The sequence below is a fragment of the Fulmarus glacialis genome, unplaced genomic scaffold (assembly GCF_000690835.1).
Source record: "Fulmarus glacialis isolate BGI_N327 unplaced genomic scaffold, ASM69083v1 scaffold34576, whole genome shotgun sequence".
Lineage (NCBI taxonomy): Eukaryota > Metazoa > Chordata > Aves > Procellariiformes > Procellariidae > Fulmarus > Fulmarus glacialis.
Genome location: NW_009220640.1, coordinates 1 through 19,877, shown reverse-complemented (window position 1 = coordinate 19,877; position 19,877 = coordinate 1). Strand labels below are relative to the sequence as shown.

Here is a 19,877-nt window from a genome sequence, read left to right as displayed (position 1 = left end):
TGTAATTTTTATTTTTTTGTCACTTCTTGTTTTAACTATTGTCACATTTTCTTTATTTCATTAGCAGGTCTGTATTGTTTGTTACTTCTTGCTCTTTGCTTTACAGTCTTATAAATATCAGATTTATATGGAGATAATGGCATGGAAAAGTTAGTCCTATTTTGTGGTGGGCATTAGGGTATAACTGATGAGCCCTCCTATTTGCCACTTCCAGTCAGAGTTTGGTGTAATAAGCTTCTTTTATATCCTACAGCTTTTTTTTGCATTTGCAAATGAAGAAAAGTTTTCTGAAAATGGATGGATGGTGTACAATCCAATGTCTGAATACAGGAGACAAGTGAGTTACTACAGTTGCAGTTGCTTGGTGCTTTCATAGCTGACAACTAGAGGAATTATTGTTTGTACATTTCTCTTATCAGCTCTTTTGTGGGGGGAGCTGTGAATGGGAGAAGATGGAAATACAACTTGGAAAAAAGTGAAGAAAAGAAATAAAACACTGGAACCTTTAAAAAAGTTAGGGTGTCACGGGAAGGTGACATTCTCTTTGAAGGAAGTTACTGATACCTCTTACAATGTGCCACTGTTAAGTGAGCAGGGGGCGGGGAGGACGTGCCAAATACGTAACTACAGTGTCCTAAATATAGATTTGATTTGGTCTTTGATTTGGTTTACTTCTTCCTGAAGTGAAGGAAGAAAAAAGCAGCTTATTTTAGAAACAGTGGTGCTTTACGGAAGTTATTTTTGTGTCTATCAGTATTCTACCTTGATCTTTAGGTGTTTTTTGGAAAATATCAATGAAAGATATATTTAATCTTAAAATGTCTTTTGGATAATTTATTTTTGCTTTAAATATGACATGTTTTTTTAAAAAAAATTTAAATAGCAAACAATAAGGACTTCCTTAGATTCCCCCCCCACCATAGTTTTTTGGTTCAAGGTTTAGAGGCCTAAAACCCAAAAAAGGTAAAATACAAACACCCACACAGACCCCACTGTGCGTGTGTGTGTGTGGAGGGCTTACCAGTCTTTCTCAATTTTCTGGCTGCTGTTTGTGAAATGCCTTACTGAGCAGACTGCAATGGAACGTTGTTGCTTCTCAATAAGAAAGCTAGCCTGAATCTTATTTTTTAACCTGAAGGTAGTATCAGGCTACAGGGAAGAAAGGTTGAGATGAGACTTCCTCCCCCTGTCTTCTCAGGACCATAGTCTCTTTTCAGCAGGTGAAATGGAAAGGCAGAGCTTTGAGGGAGGAGAGAAGGCGATTTTCTTTCATCAGTCCCACAGTTAAAGAAAAACATCTACTAGTTTTAATCATTGTTTTGAAACTTGTTGTAAGAATAGAATTGTGTATGTAAGAGTATATGAGGTAGCTATGCAGTTGTTTAGGGCTGTGAATCCATCAGCAATGAGCAGTTTTGTGTGGTCTTGTAATCTTTTTTCTTCTATTGTTTTGAAACAGTACTGTAGTTAGGTTAAATTGGTAGGTTGTTGCCACCATGTGGCCATAATGTCATGTAAAATTCAAGAGCAGAATTATTATTTGTACAGCCAAAAATACATTGAAAAACTTTGTGTTATGTTTTAGGGACTGCCTAATGAACGGTGGCGAGTAACTTTTATTAATGAACATTACGGACTGTGTGACACATATCCATCGCTTTTAGTAGTGCCATATAATGCAACAGATGATGATCTCAAGAAAGTTGCTTCCTTTAGGTCCCGAAATAGGATCCCGGTGAGTATTATGTGATGAAAGTTACCTTACAGTGTAGCTAGTTTTAAGTATGCATCCAAACAACTTTTTGCTGAACACAACACAGAGGATGCTTTTTTTGGAAATGGTTACAGCAAAATAGTTTTGATTGGCTGGTAGTTTTTACTGCTTGAAACTAGTGTATTGGCCAAGCCACATTCCTGTTTTTCCTCCCCACAACAATCACCCGTTCCAACTTTGTTGGTTTTAACTTGACTTTTCTGGTAACAATTGCCAGCATTGCAGATTCCCTTAATGAAGTATGAGCCTTGGGCTGTCATCTGTACTAGTTTGTTGACTGTTGTTGGATGCACATAAAAAGGGATAGCAAATGTTATTCTCCTGTAAGCAAACCCCATGGCATTTAAACATAGTTCCAATGGTCAGTCCTAAAATAAGACTTCGTGCACAGTCTGCAGTGAATTCTTGGGGCTTTTAGTCCTTTAAGTTGGGCTCTGGAATTTAAGATAAACCCGTTTGACTTTTTGAGTATATTTCTGTAAGTAAAATTCTTTCATGTAAGAGAGTTTTTATGAATCAGCTCTTTACAGCACTATAGAAAATATTAATTTCTATCACAATACAATCTGTTTTAACTAGTATTTCAATTTGGCAAACTCGGAAGAGGTGCTAGGTTCTTAGCCAGTATCAGAAATCTGCCTTGAATCTCAGTTAATTTCCAATAGATGTGAAACTTAGTATGATAAATATTTATTAGATATGGTATTTACTGACAGGCTAGGCCTATAATTATAAATTTACTATATACACACACATATATGTATATGCACAATATGTAACATATATAAAATATGTATATTAAATATATAGTGTGTGCATATAGTTCTTATAACCTAGCTGTATCTTCTCTGTCATCTCAAAATTCATGCCAGGGTTTTTGTATGCCTGTACAGTGAGAGTCATTTCCTTGGTAATAGTAATTTCATTCTCGTCAGGAAATAACCAATCATACTCACCCGCACACAAACTGGCAGGTCTCGTTTCCAGATATACAACTAAGGGTTGTATTTCAGGAGTGAATACTTTCTGAGGACTTTTTTTTTTTTTTAACTCTGATGTTCTTTCACTCTGTAACCCACAATTTTCAGACTGAGTGAGAATACTGTTTCTTAATATTCTTCAACGATGAAGTTGGAGTTTTTGCCTGCTTCTTGGGGTGCTTATCTTTAATCTCTTGCACTGCAGTCTGTTCCCTGGGCAGCTCACTCTCTCTTGTTTGTGGCAAGTCCCCTCTGGCTCAAAAGAACAACAAAGGCAGCATGCACTCTGCTCCAGTGCCTCCCCTTTGTAAAGGGGGCTGAGGAACAAAATGTACTTTAAAGAGAAGGGGAAATATTCAAGATACTGCCGAAAGGTTCAACTTTCCTTCCTTAACCAAAAAAAGGGAAAAGTTGTTCCTGTAGAATTGGAGCATCTTAGTCACCGTTTCTACAATGAGTTCATTCATCTGAATTGTTTCTTGGTTTCAGCAGGCATTGCTATGTCTGTTTCCAGTTTGCTTTTCAGAATTATTTGTGCAATCTAAGACTTGCAGGAAAATACTAAAATACACTGGATTATATAGGTAAGTATAATTTCAATAAGAGTTAAATATGTAAGAGAATGAACTTTTAAAAAGATTATTATTATTAAATTTTATGAGACTGAAGTGGAAGCACTGGGGATCTTCAAAAGATAATCTGGGGATTATCTTAATAAAGTAAGAAGTGTTAATTTTCATATTATCTATTTTTAAAGAATGTAACTTTAAAATTTAAGTTATGATTTTTTAATAAAATGTATTTCTTCTAATGTGTTTTTGACATGTGACTAGGTTCTGTCATGGATTCATCCAGAGACTCAAGCTGTTATTATGCGCTGCAGTCAACCCCTTGTTGGAATGAGTGGCAAGAGGAATAAAGATGATGAAAGATATCTTGATATCATCAGGGAGGCTAACGGGCAAATCTCAAAACTGACCATCTGTGATGCTAGGCCCAACGTCAATGCAGTCGCGAACAAGGTAAACAGATGCTTAATAGTCTTATTTGTGAAGGGGGGTGGGGAGGAGACTTATTTTGAAGTTTTCTGTGAGGAGGTTTTTGGGAACAGTAATAATCTTAATATAGATAAATTTACATAATCAAATACTGAGGCTCAAGGCCACGAAAGGACATGAGTGCCTAAAGTAGGTCATAAGCAGAGTTTCAGGACCATATGTGGATTTCCAGACATGCTTTACCCTGTCTGTAGTCAGTCAAGCACAGATCTTAGCGTGGGACTGAAATCAGATATGCCTACACTTTGCATTGTGAGGTAGATGTAGGCTGAGCTGTAGAGTATGTCCTCTGCTGGAATGACATGCCACCTCTATGCAAGCCACAACTCTGCTTCATATCCTCTGGGAAAATTCTATCCTGGAAAGGCTGTGTGCATAAAGCCAAGCCCACTGATAGGCATCCTTTGTTTGGTTCTTCCTAACCATTACATGAACCGCTTCAGACCTATCTAGGCATCCAGCAAATAAAGAGAAAGTGATGAATAAGTTTAATTTGGGGGTTTGCACGCGAAACAGCAGCATGGGTATGATATTGGATACTTAGATACCTGTTCTTCCCTAGGTGCCTGTAGTTGGCAAGTGCAGTAACAGAAGTAGTGTTTCCATCTGATAAAGTGACCGTTTCTTTGCTATCTGCAATCAAAGCCTAAATGGGATCAGAATCATAGAACAGCCTGGGTTGGAAGGGACCTCGAAAGATCATCTGGTCCAACCTTTCAAGAAGAAAAGGTGTCCCTGTGCCTTGATTTCCCCTCTGCACCCCTCCCCAGCTCTGGTGAGGACCAGGTTGTTCAGGCGTACTCAGATAATGCCCATCACAGTGTGTCAGCGTTATATTTGGCATAGAGCACAGCAGACGTGGATGTGCTCCATGTTTGTGTGAAAAGCCTAGTTAGGGAGAGGCGGTGAAGGACACAAGTTTAATGCTTTCTTCATATGAGGCTGTACCAACTTCATTCCCTCTATGTCTAAGATAGTCCCTTACCCACTGAATTTCAAGCACAAATGAAGTGGACATGCTCTTTAGTGCTTACTAGTGAAGTTGTGTGTCTGCACAGCAAAGAGAGAGAGATGAGCTCAAGAGGATTTGAGATCTTAGTGAAACGATGAGTGTGCTTATCTGGGAGAGAAGGAATTCTAGCTTCTGAATAGTTTTTTGGCACAAAATGAACACTAATTTAGTGGAATGAGTCCTCCTCAATGTTTGTGCTGAAAGGAGTATGAAATGGAAAAACTTGTTTGCCTCTAGAAGGTTTATATGTAACAAACATTAAGTTGCTTCAGAATTCAAGAGGGACAATAATGTTAGTGTTTTGCTCTGTGCAACTTAAACGCATGCGTCTGTACCTTTACAGCCCTCTTCTCTATAATAGAGAATATAATTTATTAAGCAAGGAATAAGGCTTTTTTTTTTGTATAGCACACATTCTTTCAGAGACTCTATCCTAGGGGTTGTTTGGCTAGGTTTTCATCTGATGGTTTGTGTTTTGAGGATCTGCCTCAATTGCTTGCATTTTACTCTACAAATTGCATTATCCTCTACACACTGAATTTTTATGGATGAACAAAACATGTAATCCTTCTATTTGCCTTGTGGAAGGAATGTCAAGTCTTACATTAACTTAAATTTTTCCCCAGTTCTTGGACAAACTCAAATTCTTACCCCATTTGTTTCAAAGATGTATTATGGCCAAACTTTATACACACATACTTACTGAAGCGTGAAGCACAGTTTTCAGCTTTTTAAAATGGTCTATGTATTTCACCCATGTGTTTTAATTAACTCCTGATATGTCTAAATACGAAATACTCAATCATAGCAGTAAAAGCAGTAGGGTGCATTTCTGGGTCTGAGGGACAACGACATACAGAGTGGAAGCCAGTGTTGATCAGCACTGAAAAAGGTTTTCTTGAACAGCGGTGAAGATTAGTATAAGCAAAATTATTCCTGCGTTCTTTGTACATGGTCAAGACCATGCAGTCATTAGGAGTTGCAGCAGGACTTCATAATACTCAAAGGAAGAAGAAAAATACAATCGTTACTACTTCTAGTGCAGAGCCTGGTGGCTCTGAGAATAGCCTCACATCTGAGGAAGGAGATGGAGAGCACAGAATAGAGATACTGTGCTACTATACAGAAATGTAGGTGGTACTAACGGGGAAAGGCTATATTGTACTTTAGGTTGTTGTCTGATGTGTAGTTGGTGGCTGTAATGGCTTACAAAGGCAAAATTTATTTATCACAGTTCATGGCATGGCATGTTTTTGCTGTCTGCAGGAAATGCTGCGATTTTGCAGCTATCTTCGGCAAACCTCATCAGTTGTACTGTGTCCTAAAATGTGTGTGGTTTTTCCACTTCCTTTTGTGAGAAGGCACATGCCCTGCTGTGGTGGTGATTAAATGTTTTGAGAGAGCAGCAGTAGAATAGACTTTCTACTTATGTGGCTCTTCAGTTTCTTAGCAATCTAAATATATGTTTAGTCTTCAGCAATAAAATTTAATGTTAGAAAAGTTATTTTAAAGTAAACTTTAATGTTATTACCAATTTACTACTTAGAGGCAGAATCTAAGATTCTTGAACTTAATTCTTAAGTGAAACGTAGCTTATTCTTAACTGAATTCTTAAATTTAATTTTACTTGGCCAAACATTTTATCATTTTTAACTATTTCAATATCAGTTCAATTTTAGTAGTAAATAACTAGGCAGTTTAAACACAGGAAGGTGGGGTTTTTTTGTTCGGTTTTTTTCGGTAGCAAGTTTGCACGGTAAACCTGAGATTTGCTCTCTTTTGAATTAGTGGTGTAAAGAAAGACAAATCCTTTTGACTGAATTTCTTTCTCATTGGTACGGAAACAAAGACATTTTATTTCCTGGAAATGTGATCTAGTATGTTATGAGTAACTGCTGTTTTGTGTGATGTACTTAACATTTTAATTTAACCTTAATCTGTCTGGGAAGTAAGTTGATTTCTTTTGTATTCAGAATCATGAGTTTGTTTAATCCTTGGTGGGAAAAGTGAACATAAATGAAGAAAAAAATACTGACATTGTAATGTCAGTTGGTCAAGGAAAAGCTGTTTCCACCATGAATCTCAAAAGTAATGAGGAAGGTACCAATGTCTTTTTATTCTCAAAGCAGTCTGAGTCCTGACTGATGTGATGCTGGCCCACTGTCCCTTACCTGGCTACTTCAATCCTATTCGAAGGCCTCCAGGCCCAAGAGCGCGAACAACCTTTTAGTGTTAATCTAAAATAATTAGTTTTCCCTTTTAGGGTTACACCTCTGAGGTTTTGAAAAGAACTAGGCTAGCTGGAGCAATTTGAATGTCTTTCTGGCAATGTGCTATGCTTAATATACTCTGTCCTTTTGGACAAAGGAAAGCCCCCAAGTATTCTTCTCCAGCATTTGCCCTTCCAAAGCTCGTATCTGAGACTGATGTTTTAAACAAGCAACTGAAATTATATATTGCCCAACTACAAAATAAAGTATAAATAAAATTCAGTCCCTTCTGGCTCTGTTGAAAAGCTACTACAACAGTCTATTTATGACTAATTTTGGATCTTTTGTTTGTAGGCAACTGGGGGAGGATATGAAGGTGAAGATGCATATCCCAATGCAGAGCTTTTCTTCTTGGACATTCATAATATTCATGTCATGCGAGAATCTTTGAAGAAGTTGAAGGACATTGTTTATCCTAACGTGGAAGAATCACACTGGTTGTCGAGTCTGGAATCAACCCATTGGTTAGAACATATAAAGGTAACTTTTTGCTGTTTGTTTGAAATATAACGTTTGTCCAAATCTGTCATATCAGACTTGCTTTCTTTGCTAGACTTTGGGATAGTCCTGGTATGGAACAGATCAAACTACTTGGACTGCAAAAACAGCATCACTGAGTGTGGCTAGTCTTAGGGTGTGTTATGAGATATCATTACTAAGCAACAGTAGGTGAAATTCAACGTTTATTGTCTGGCTCAAGTCAAATGTCAGTCTTTGATAGAGGATTAATTGTTAATCTGATCGCCTTTACATGTGTGAGAATTGATGTATTTTGGTTTCTAGCAATACAGGACTACAGATAACTGTCATTGTGAAGAGTTAGTAATTACTTTAGTTGTCAGTATGTATGTGACTTTATTTTGTCAATAATGGTTTTGTAAATAAATCTTGTAAATTTATTTGTAAATTTTGTAACTTTCATCTTGTAGCACAAATAAAATACTTAAACTGGTAATTTACCAGTGTTCTTAGTTGAACTATTTGACCTCTGAACCTTTTGCCTCAAGTACAGCTGTGCAAAAGTATTTAGAGTATTATGTAATGAATCCTACTTAATAAAATTTTCATTTTAAGTTAATATTTGGAACATAGGCATATTAGAAGGGTGTAAGTTCCTTTTTCCAACAACTGAGATATTTCACTAATTTAGTTCAAAGAAAGGAGACAAATGAAATACAGAATTTTTAGAGAGTATATCCTATGGTAAATCCTGTCTTTCTTTAAAAAAGAAGCTTGTGTTCTTTGGTTTATCAAGGTTACTGTTTTCTGCCCCATGTTTTAAGAATTTGCTGTGAGATGAATTAGATCTTACTAAGGGATTAGGGAATCAATCTCTTTCTCTATTTTTATACAAGAAATTTACTTGGTCTCCTAGAAAATTCTTTTCCAATTAACTACACCATGCTCTTTAGGTCTTTTAATGGAAACAGTGTCAATTTAGATACTGTGTAGATACAAAGAAGTCAATTTATTTTTGTTAGAATGGTAACACTAATCTGTTCCTCTTTGCTAGCTTGTCTTGACAGGAGCTATTCAAGTGGCAGACAAGGTATCCTCAGGAAGGAGCTCTGTGTTGGTTCACTGCAGTGATGGCTGGGACCGGACGGCACAGCTAACATCGCTGGCCATGTTGATGCTAGACAGCTACTACAGAACAATTGAAGGCTTTGAAGTGCTGGTGCAAAAAGAGTGGATAAGCTTTGGACACAAATTTGCATCGGTAAGAATTAGAAGATAATTGCAAGGACCATGCAACATTAACATTCTAAAAAGTTTTTAATTTTAAACTACTCGTTGTGTCAAGGTTTGATAATTCTTTTCATTATTTTGGAATTCTGATTTAAAACATTTCTGGGTAAATCTGAGCAGAGCTTTTGGTTTTGGACCTGTTTGGTTAATATATTTTTGCTGTTCTTTCTCTGAGAACTCATATTTTGTCCTTTACACCCTTTTAAAAACACAGAATTGCTAGGGTTACTGTGATTATTGAGCAAGGAAAATGAGAAGGCAGGAAAATTATGTTCTCCCAAACTTTTCAGAAGAAGATCAAGTAAGGTTGGGGCTTCTCCCTCACCCTCTCTTTGGACTATTTTGAATGTCATGAGAGGCAGATGAATGAGTCTGGCCAATGTCTTTTAAGTGATGTTTTGAATGCTTCTTCCTAAATGTTCTAAACTTGTCATAATAGCTCTCAAGGGGCTGTCACTGGTAATGCTGGTTCTAGTTCTGTTCAGCTGTCTTCTGGATGCTTAGAACATTAAGTAGAAATTGTCTATAGCAAGTCCTTAATATCCTACCCGTGTATAATGCAAAGTCAAGGGTGTTTGTGTTAGGAAACTTTTCAGAGTCTTAGTGGAACTTCTTTTAAATTTGGCAGCTAACCATTTAACTAGGAAATCTATATGAGGAATGTGGAGAAGCAGAATAGGTTGCCAGGGAGAGTGTGCTGGGATATGTAAACATAAAAACATAAGTTGGGAGCTTTATAACAATGTTACTTGTTGATTCTGAACCTTGTAATTCACAGTAAGAAGTTTCCACACCTTCAGTAGAAGTTATTTGCACAGACAGTTTGTCCTAGTGGAATATTCTAAAGATATTACTTAATACTGCTAAAATTGGGAAAATGGGCAATCTGGAAAAATCAAGAAATAGAAAAAAATACCTATGTGTGTATTTCATGCCCATTTTACATTTGCAAGAGTGTCTCAGTCATTTGGAAATTCATGTATAGCTACTCAGCATGAATCACTTCACCATTTAAGTGAGCTTGTAGGCTGCGGCAGTCTTTGATCTGACATTCTAAAGGTGCTTTGAGGCTTAGGAGATTTGCATTTTGATTGTTGGGAGTGTTATTTGCTGTAGTCCAGTTTTTTGTGTACTTACCTGAAGTCTTCTAGTAGTGATGTGTTATATAAACCTTTGAAGTATTCTGTCTTGGTACAGCCATAGGAAAACACTGGCTTGCCTTTTTATTCTCCTATTTTATTTTGTATTTTTAAAAAAACGTTATAGTCATGATGCAGATAAAATTAGATTGTATAACTAAGAGACTTGTAGCCTAGCACATGTGTTATGGTTTAACACAAAGCTGAAAAAGAGAGATCTGTGTGTCCTTCACCATTATGAATAAATTCAAATAATCTATGATTCTTTTTATTAAACCATTAATTTTAGTTTGAGTAATCAAAGGAATTTGTTCTCTACCAAGAGATAATGTTTTTTTCCTATCAGTGAGGTAGGACTTTTACACCCTTTCCAGATAACTAGCTCAAGTCCACTGGTTCATCTCTGACAATGTAGCAGAATAAGGGTGATTTAAATAGCTTGCTTTTGCTTAAACTACTATTTTGTTTTCCCAACCTGCTCACTCAAGTAGTAATCTTTGGAAATGGTTGAAGCCACTCTTCTTTAGCCATCTGCTGTTTTCTGAGAGTACTGTATATTTTTATTTGACGGGTTGTTTAGTTTATAGTGAAGGTAGTCCTTTTCTGGAGTGTTCTATAGAATAAAAACTGATAATGCAAGCAGAAGATATTTTGATCATACATGCTCTGTTTTAGTTTGGTAATTATTTGATAGAACTGTGAGTTTTAATAGTGAGGACTAGGCACTTCAGTGCGGTTAGCATTTCCTGAACCTCATCTCTGAAACTATTGTTGTAATGCCTTCCCTCAAGTGGGGAGTTGGAGAAGAGTAGGGTGTTTCTTTTACCGTCTGGTTAGAGCAAGCTTCATGTCTTCATGTTAGCAGGGTTGCAATTTGGATGTTTTAATAACACATAACTAAATAGTAGACTACTTAATAGCTCCTCTCTGTATTTTCTCTCTAATGAAGTGCACAGTAAGTTTCCTTGTTGGAAAGGAATTCCCTACCCCAGCTTTTCTATGTATAGTGAACTTAGTGCAATATCCAGATGATACAATCGCTTGCTATGTGGAATGTTGTTCTAATAATGCATTCTAATATAAGAAATATGAGACATAGACATAATTATAGGTGGAAAATACTCAGACATCCAAAAACTGCTAACCCTAGTGAAAGTGAAAGGACTTTCACTCCTTACTGAACACATATATGACTCTGTTAACAGACACCGTGTATTTTAAACCATGAAACTGAAGAGCAAGGAGGCCAATTTGTTTGTCTTCCCTATAGTACTTTTCTAGCCATTTGCTAATGTTGACTGAGTTCAGCTACAATCCCGCATCTCCCTCTATTTCCTGCCATTCAATTCTATTATTTTAAACTATCATGCAAATCATTGTACAGGGGAGTGTGCTGGTTTTATCACTTTTCACATCCTTAAGACATTAAGCCTGCTATCTTACAGGCAGATAGGCAACATCTTAGTTCAACATACATATTCTTCTTTTGTCTCCTCCAGGCAAGTATGTTCAAGCAGAATTATGGAGTTAATAGAATTTCTTTTCTCTGAATCTCTTATCTGTTCTGAGCTATCAAATGTGAAAAGGAAGGAAACAGCTTTTACCAAACCTACTTTTTGTCTGTGGGGAGAATTCCTTTGATTGTTACTTTGGATTCCTCAGAATAAGCGACCCACCCAAACTTTAAAAACGTGCATTAATTTTCTGTCAAGAACATGAACGTTTCTTTGAGCTCACTCATGTTCGCTGTATACCTCAGGGTGAATCTTTAGGTTCAAGTGTGGAGGGGGAAGAGGAGAATCTGTGTGGATAGTTTAATGATCTAGGTTCTCCAGTGGCTTACATTACAAAAGAAGACAAAGTATATAACTTGGCTTTTGATATATCAACTTGTTACATAAATATAGTTCAAAATATATCTTGATTATTTGCAAAGTAATAAATGCTTTAACAGTTCTGCTTGTCCAATAACTAGCAGGTTTTTGTAACAGGACCAATTATCACCGAAATTTTTCTTGGACTTCTTTGGAATAGCTTTGCAGTATTTCTGTATATCTGAATCTCTCCTCCTTGGTACAGTAACTAATTTTGAAATCATAAGAACAGGTTGCTCTATTACGGAAGCATTAATATTCTAGTGCAAAATAGGAAACACTGTCTATTGGCCATAAAATAGACTGTTTCGGTTAACAGGAGGGTGTATCGCTTCATTTCAGAGAATAGGCCATGGTGATAAAAATCATGCTGATGCAGACAGATCGCCCATCTTTCTCCAGTTTATTGATTGTGTGTGGCAGATGTCTAAACAGGTATGTTATATCATTCTTCAGAAGGTAACATTGTTAAGAGATTACTGAATTAAAAACCTAGATCTTTATTTTAGAAAAAAAAAGTATTGGAAGAGGACAGCATACCCCTCTGCTGTGACACTGTAGTCAAAAAGAGTGTATTTACTTTTAAACCATACCATCTCTCTACCCTATTTCTAAAAATGGTATACAAGCTGTAGTTATGTTGCTTAATATGGCATTGGCTATGCCTGCAAGGCTGGTGTGTCCTGGATATGGGCTTCTCAGGAACATATTGGGAGCTGTGACTGCCTGCAAGGCTGGTGTGTCCTGGATATGGGCTTCTCAGAAACATACTGGGAGCTGTGACCCAGCAGAATGGTTTTACAGGAATTGCATCCAACTATCTTAATAGGGTGTGTTGTTTCATTTCACCATTTTTGTGAAGCTGTCCCTTGAACTACAGGGACAAATGTTTTGTCAAAGTTTGAAAAGGAATCTTGGGAGCTGTTGAGTGCTGCTGGTGTGTCCTGGATATGGGCTTCTCAGAAACATACTGGGAGCTGTGACCCAGCAGAATGGTTTTACAGGAATTGCATCCAACTATCTTAATAGGGTGTGTTGTTTCATTTCACCATTTTTGTGAAGCTGTCCCTTGAACTACAGGGACAAATGTTTTGTCAAAGTTTGAAAAGGAATCTTGGGAGCTGTTGAGTGCTGCGATTTAAACGTCATATTTTCAATAAGTAATGAAACAAAGCAGCAACCTTAGTCCGTTTAGGGCCAAGGCTTAGGAGCTAAACCCTTATTTTCCTGTATGGTTCTGCACTATAAAGAGTGCATTATGGATGTCTTTTTCTGTCTTGCTAGTAAAAATGTAACTGTAACCATTCTGTATTTTATTCTTCTTTTTAGAAGTTAAAGGCAGTTAGAATATTTTGAAAAGAGTTCTTTTCAGTGACTAGTTTGAGAAAGTTGACACCTCATGTCATCTGAACACTTCCTCTGCTATAAAGTATATGAAAGTATTATCTTAAAAATTATTGTAGATGTATTCAGGCTTCTAAATGCCACCTTTAGCCTCTTAACCAGGGCACGTGCATCTCTCCGTGCTTTTACAATGTGAAGAACGAATTTGTCTTTTCTGTTTTCAGTTTCCTACAGCCTTTGAATTCAATGAGCCGTTCTTGATTACAATCCTGGATCACTTGTACAGCTGCCGGTTTGGTACTTTCTTGTATAACAGCGAGTCTGTGAGAGAAAAAGAGGTTAGTCAAACCACTGATTGTTTAATTGTTTTGCTGTCTTGATTCTAGATGATTACAAGAAGTTTTGGTCATATTGTATTTGGTTATATTCCTTGTACGACAGTGGTTTTGAACTGGCTTTATTCTCGTTATAGAATAGTTGCATGGTAAATTCCTTGGTTTTGGTAGCTTAAAGACTATGCAGTCACTAAAATATTTGTCAAGCACTGGTTTTGGAATATTTCTAATACAGTAACTTACTATGCTTCTAAGTAAATCAGAAGTGTATTAATTTTAGAATGTAACCATGGTTTCTATGATGGATTTCCTGATTTTGTGCAAATATTTACTCTTATTTCAATTTCATTTTAGAAAGTGACTGAGAAAACATTATCGTTATGGTCTTTGATAAACAGTGAAAAATCTAAATACACGAATCCTTTTTATACTAAAGAGCTAAATCGAGCACTCTATCCGGTAGCCAGTATGCGTCATTTAGAGCTCTGGGTCAATTACTACATCAGGTGGAACCCAAGAATTCGGCAACAAGTAAGTAAATTCTCTATAATGTACAAAATGCTTTTAGACTTCAGAAATAGGGGTTTGTGTCAATACTGTCTTGTAGAATAGTACCTGTAATCTGTTCAGGTTTTTAATATTGTGTTTGTGAAGATGGAGAAAAAAGTGAAAATGATTATTCAGATCTTTTTTTTTTTTTTGACTAAGCTCTTCTCCAAACACTGAGCTTATTTCACTGCTTAGTATCAAGTCATCCTCAAGCTCTTTCTAGCCCCTTTTCTTGGGGACAGGGCTGGGGGAGCATTTTTTAAGGGCATTTGATGCTATTAAAGGTGAATGACAATGCTTAGAAACAGGGCTTAATGATCCCTAAAGAGTTAGGGCATTAGCATCACAAACATGCTTAGTTGCATTTGCTTTGTCTTTCTCCGTTTTCTGAGAGAGTGTATGAAGTTCTATAGATTAAGATGACCTATTCAGTCCTTCTTCAAAACTGCTATCTGTATTGATGGCTTATGGTAAGATTTTTTTTTTTAGTGTAACTTTGATGATGCAACATTGTTTACATTGTGTAACTTTTGAATGGAAGTTGTTACTGAAAATTATACAAGTGGATCAGATTGGAAGCCTAGAAAAGCTTTTGTCAAATTACACATAGTTCAGTTCTGTGCTTTTAATGTTTAATATATGGACACTCAATGTTTGTTACAATCTTGCTAGAAATCTCAGCAATGTGGCATGTAAAGATAGTGTATAGAGACTTATTTGTTCTTCTTAACAAGTTGCGGGGTTTTGAGTAGGAGAAGATAGAGGAGCAATTTCTTTGACAGAAGCAGTCTTCACAATCCAGCCCCTGGAATGAATCGGGAGTTTTCAAGCAGTGCACTTCCTTTTCTGCAGCTGGTCTCCTGTATTATTTACGACACTTCAGAGGCTGCAAGAAAGCCAGACAGTTTGCTATATTTTCTTACAAGTATGTTGCCAGTTTTAATTTGGAGTTCTAGTTTTAAAGCTTTTGTTGCTTGCTGTGAAAGATGAGGGCATTTTGCAAAAGGTGAATCCAAAGATTTATTTTAGAAAGTGAAGGATTATAGGGCATGCAAATTAGCTGTAAATCTACTTAAAAGCGCACTTTGCCATTTTTCAGGAAAGATTTTTAGCAGCAGTTCCTTATTAGAAGTGCAAACCCATGTGATAATCTGGTGCCTCATTTTCACCATTTCAATATACAAAATGCAACAATTTTTTTTTTCCTGTGCATGAAATTTACACTTCGTCTTGACTTAAGGAACTGAATAGTGGACATGTGGCCCAAACCAGTTTTTCGATGACCTTTCTTAGTGCCATTACTTGAAGCATGTTCCACATCAGACTTCAGTCTAATGAAGAGTCTGGTCTGTCACTAGCACCATCATTAACCCTACATCTCTGTCATCTTAGTAACTACATTCAGTCATTGATCCGACTTCTACAGTTGCTTCAACATTCATCGCTGTCCCCATCTGGGGTGCATAGTGAGTGGTGCACGTAAGCGTGCTGGTTCAGCTGTTTTTGAACTGGTGAGGCGTTTACATTTGCTCTTGAAACTGTACTGCTAATAGCTTTTAATTACAGGCAGTTAACTGTGAAACAGCAGCAACTTTTTGGCAGGTATATGCAGCTCAAGGTAACTTCAGGCTCTATATCTGCCTTGGACATTTGTAATACTTCTTTTCTATTTATTTCATTACTTTATCTGAAAAAGGAAGCTAAGCTTAAAATGGAAACAGTTAAGATGCTCTTTCTGTGAGTAATCTCTTGAAAGTAAGGACAGTTGATTTTAAACACATTCAAGTTTACTTACAGAATTCACTAATAAAGTTTTGCATTTATTTCACTTGTTTATTTACACAAAGTTGCAAATCTACTATTAAAAACTGAAGTAAATTTCATCAGTAGGGGAAGTTATTTAATCTGAAGACATGAATTTCATCTTAATCTGATCAGCGTAGCTAAAGTGGTCAGTCTGGCTAAACACTTTTTAGGGAAGATGATGGGACATCTGTTCTCTGGAATCTAAAACCTTTTAATAAGTCAAGAAGAGAAAAGCTTCTGACAAGGTATTCACACCTATCTTCCACACAATATTAGACAATAAGAAAGTAAAATCCATATGCTCCAGGAAGTGCTGGCTGATTTTACTGAGGTAGGAAAAACTGTTTTGTGTAAAGATTTTCTTTGGATGAGAACTACTGGAAGACAGAGGGCTCTTGAATTATTGAAAGAAATATTTCTGTTTAGCTACAACTTGTTCCATATGTTGGAAACTACAAATACTGAGTAATGCCAGAAAAACACAAATACCACAGCACAACTGTGTAGAAGTAGTTGGACTGAAGTGATAAGACTAATATAGATCTCTTTCTAGCAGCCAAATCCAGTGGAGCAGCGTTACATGGAGCTCCTTGCGTTACGTGATGATTATATAAGGAGACTTGAAGAACTACAGATCACAAATAATTCTAAGATATCCAATTCATCAGCCTCATCAGCATCTCCCTCACAAATGATGTCCCAAGTACAAACACATTTTTGAAGAAAATGTTGGCTTCGTTCTATACTGTAATAGCAAGTGGTGCTTAACATAGATCTATAGCATACAGAGGAATATTTTAATGCCTTACATTAGACTGTCCTAACACAAATTATTTTAGACTGTCTTCATTTGAGGAGGACTTCAAAACCAACAAAACCAACTCTTCAATTATGTGCCTTTCAGAGCCTGTGGACTGAGAACGTTATTAATCAACTTCTAGATATGGAGGGCTTTAAGAGTTATTTTAGAAAGTCTGGTACAATTGAAATTAAATTGATTTATTGTTTTCATAAGAATGCTTTAATTTATTACACTTAGGTCATGTTCCTGTAAGGAAATTCATGCTCAGTCTTACATGTCATGAATAAACACATTAATGGCAATAGGAATATTCACGTTGTGTAAAATTAGGTATGTGTGTATTCCTGTTAGGAATACGTTTGTGGAGTTCATGAGATAAAAATAAATTCTATTGTAAGATTTCAGAGAGAAGTGTTGAAATTTTCTGGTTACCTGAGAATTCCAGATTTTCCTTTTGGGAAAGAAACAAAAATATGGAAGGCATTTTTCACTGATATGCTTCTAATTAAAAAGTTCAAATAGCTCAGTAGATATCAAAATAAAAGAAAAATCTATTTTTTTTTTTTTGTAAATTGATTGTTTTTTTTTTTTTTTTAAACAAATGACAATTGTACTGGATTCTGAGAAGTCCTGTTTTGGCTAACTGTTCAGCACTGAAGTATGTTACAAATTATCACTGTGGCAGTATTGGCTCTTTGGATTAATACAGAATAAAATGGTTCTAAAGAAGGTTTAGATAGTTAAAAACAGACCCACAGAGACATTGCTTAAATATCCAGCAATAGCCATAGTATTAAAACTTGCATTTTGTCCTGTAAAAGTAAATGTGCCTGTTTAAAGGAGCTTTTATACCAAAGTAGGCAAAAGTTTTCAGTTACAAATACTGTTGAAAACTTGTACATTTATAGCTTAGTGTTTAATTTAACTTTTGTTCAACAAATTTATTCTTAAGTGTTTAAGGGACTTCAGTATACAAGATTTGCATATAGTGTGTGCACTTACATTGAACCTTCCAGTGAATTCTAGTTTCAAGCCTTCATTTCAGAGGCTTCTGGTAAACCTTTAATTTGTTTTCAGGTATTTTTAAAATAGATGCAAGCATTTCTTATGACAGCACAAACCGTGCTACTTGATATTTAATTAAAATTTTGCATATTCTCAGAAGTTTAATGATATTCAGGCAATCCAGGAAATATTGCAATTCAGAATTTGTAGAGGACTCTATCTAATATTGTTATTTTAAAGGAGATATTTTGATGCTTGAGGCTTCTGTCATGTAAATTATTGTACATGTGGTGAGTTTTGATCTGCAAGATATAATAGGATTATATATAAATTAAGTTTTGTGTAAGTAATATAATATAGTTTATTAGAAATTCTGCAAGTTTGTAAAGTGTAAATATTTTGCATATGAAAACTGAATTTAAAGCTATAGTTCCATAAAATAAGTCAAAGTTTAGAGGACATCTGGATATTTTTAGAACAGTATTTTTTCAAAGGAATAAAAGTATACAGCCTCTTGATTTAATTCAGTATATACACTGAATTGCACTATTTTTTTCAGGGAAGCTCAGAGCATATGGCATGTGTGTTCTAAATACGCGATTTATATGACTTATTATTGTCCTCTAAAGTTCATTCTCCCGTCAATGTTCTTCAGTATATGTTTCCAAAATAGCAACATTGTCCCAAAATCTTGACTTCTTTACGTAAATAAGATGCATTACATCAGATAAATGAAGAAGGATACTCGATTGTTCATGATATATTTACATTTTGAAAGCTATGCATATTCTGGTATATTTGCCTTCTCCTTACTTGTGGTTTATAAAAAAAGCTATTTTTTATTAGAATATTTAAAGTGTCTGTATTTGAATTGAACGTATTGGTGACATCTCTGAGCAGTGTGGAGAAGTTCAGAAAATCTAATAGTTTTTACTGTGTAAACACTACATGATAACCTACTGCTTTTGGGAAAGTGTAATATAATGGAAAGGATCTTTTTGCACTTACTTCATTACATATATACCATTCTTCATATTACTGGTTCAGTCGAATTTCAGTCTTTGAAGCGCTCTGACATAGCTCTGTGCGGGCTTGGATTTTTTTTCAAGTCAACAGATAAGATACTTGTTCTAATTCTATTTTTACATGGTAATATTAGGTGAACATAGGGGTGGTTTTAATCCAATACTTTCTGGAAAATACTACTTTAAAGTTGTGAATGTAGGCATACAAGCTGATCAACGTTAACACAAAACTTTTCTCCTTTCCACTTAAATGCGTGATCTGGGCTGTTGTTCTGCGATGCACTGCACGCACCCAGGCTGTGCCCCTGCGGCACCCAGTCCCCTGTGCACCGCTGCGGGTGCAGGAGCTGGCCCGTTAACCGCCGTCGGTTCACTGTTGTAGCTGACACAGCCGAGGACAAACCTGGGGAAGGTTTTGAGGTGGTGAATGAGAGTGTTCCAGGCGTTGAGTGCCCTTTCCAGGAGGGGTAAAAAAGCAGGGCTGGGATGTGAACATCAACAGCTGTAAATGCCCGATATCCAATACGAAATACCCATCTCGGAACGCTGTTTTAGTTTTTTCCTCTCTGTATTCTTACTTCCATGGACCCGAAAAGATAACCTAGTTTTTGTGCTGGGCTTCAGTTACTTATTTAGAAAGTTTATTTGTCGAATGCCTTCTTTATTTGCTTATGCCTTATCCACCCCAGCATCACTGTTATGGGTATACCCTAGAAATGATTTGTGTACTACCTCCTTTTGACGTATTTTTAAACTCTGCCTTGAGTTCAGTTTTTTGTCTCACAGTGAGCATTTTGTGTCATGCTTGAGAAAACAGGTTTTTGTAACTGACCAGGACTCCTCCTGTGCTCCGTGCTGCTCCTTGAACCTCAGTGCCGGCAGCACTGCGCTGGAGCTGGGCGTTATTTGTCAAGCGACTTTGGGGCGGGGGGAGAGCTTAACATCCGTCTGCCATGTACGTGTGTGAAGGGGAAAAAAATAAAGATGTCAGTTTTAATCCCTGTGACAGACGTGTTAATGGAACACTGAGAGCGTGCGCCTACTTCCGTGACGGCTGACGGCGGTCCCTCTCTCCCAGCAGCGCGGCTGCCTAGCGCCCAGGGGGCTGGGGGGGGTACGGCCTGGGGGGGTGCCCGCCGGCCCTGCCCTCCCCTC

At 36.7% G+C, this 19,877-nt stretch overlaps 1 protein-coding gene across 1 annotated transcript in view; it reads left to right on the top strand.

Moving 5' to 3' along the window:
* The window catches only part of MTM1 (myotubularin 1), a 31,620-nt gene extending 14,543 nt beyond the window's left edge, over window positions 1–17,077 (top strand). The window contains exons 6-14 of the mRNA XM_009580834.1: window positions 254–337; window positions 1,586–1,735; window positions 3,588–3,776; window positions 7,389–7,574; window positions 8,608–8,814; window positions 12,199–12,291; window positions 13,425–13,538; window positions 13,890–14,066; window positions 16,444–17,077. Of these exons, the coding sequence (XP_009579129.1) occupies window positions 254–337; window positions 1,586–1,735; window positions 3,588–3,776; window positions 7,389–7,574; window positions 8,608–8,814; window positions 12,199–12,291; window positions 13,425–13,538; window positions 13,890–14,066; window positions 16,444–16,611 (1,368 nt within the window). The 3' untranslated portion in view covers window positions 16,612–17,077. The remainder of the gene's footprint in view (window positions 1–253; window positions 338–1,585; window positions 1,736–3,587; window positions 3,777–7,388; window positions 7,575–8,607; window positions 8,815–12,198; window positions 12,292–13,424; window positions 13,539–13,889; window positions 14,067–16,443) is intronic.
* Window positions 17,078–19,877: the final 2,800 nt, after the last annotated feature.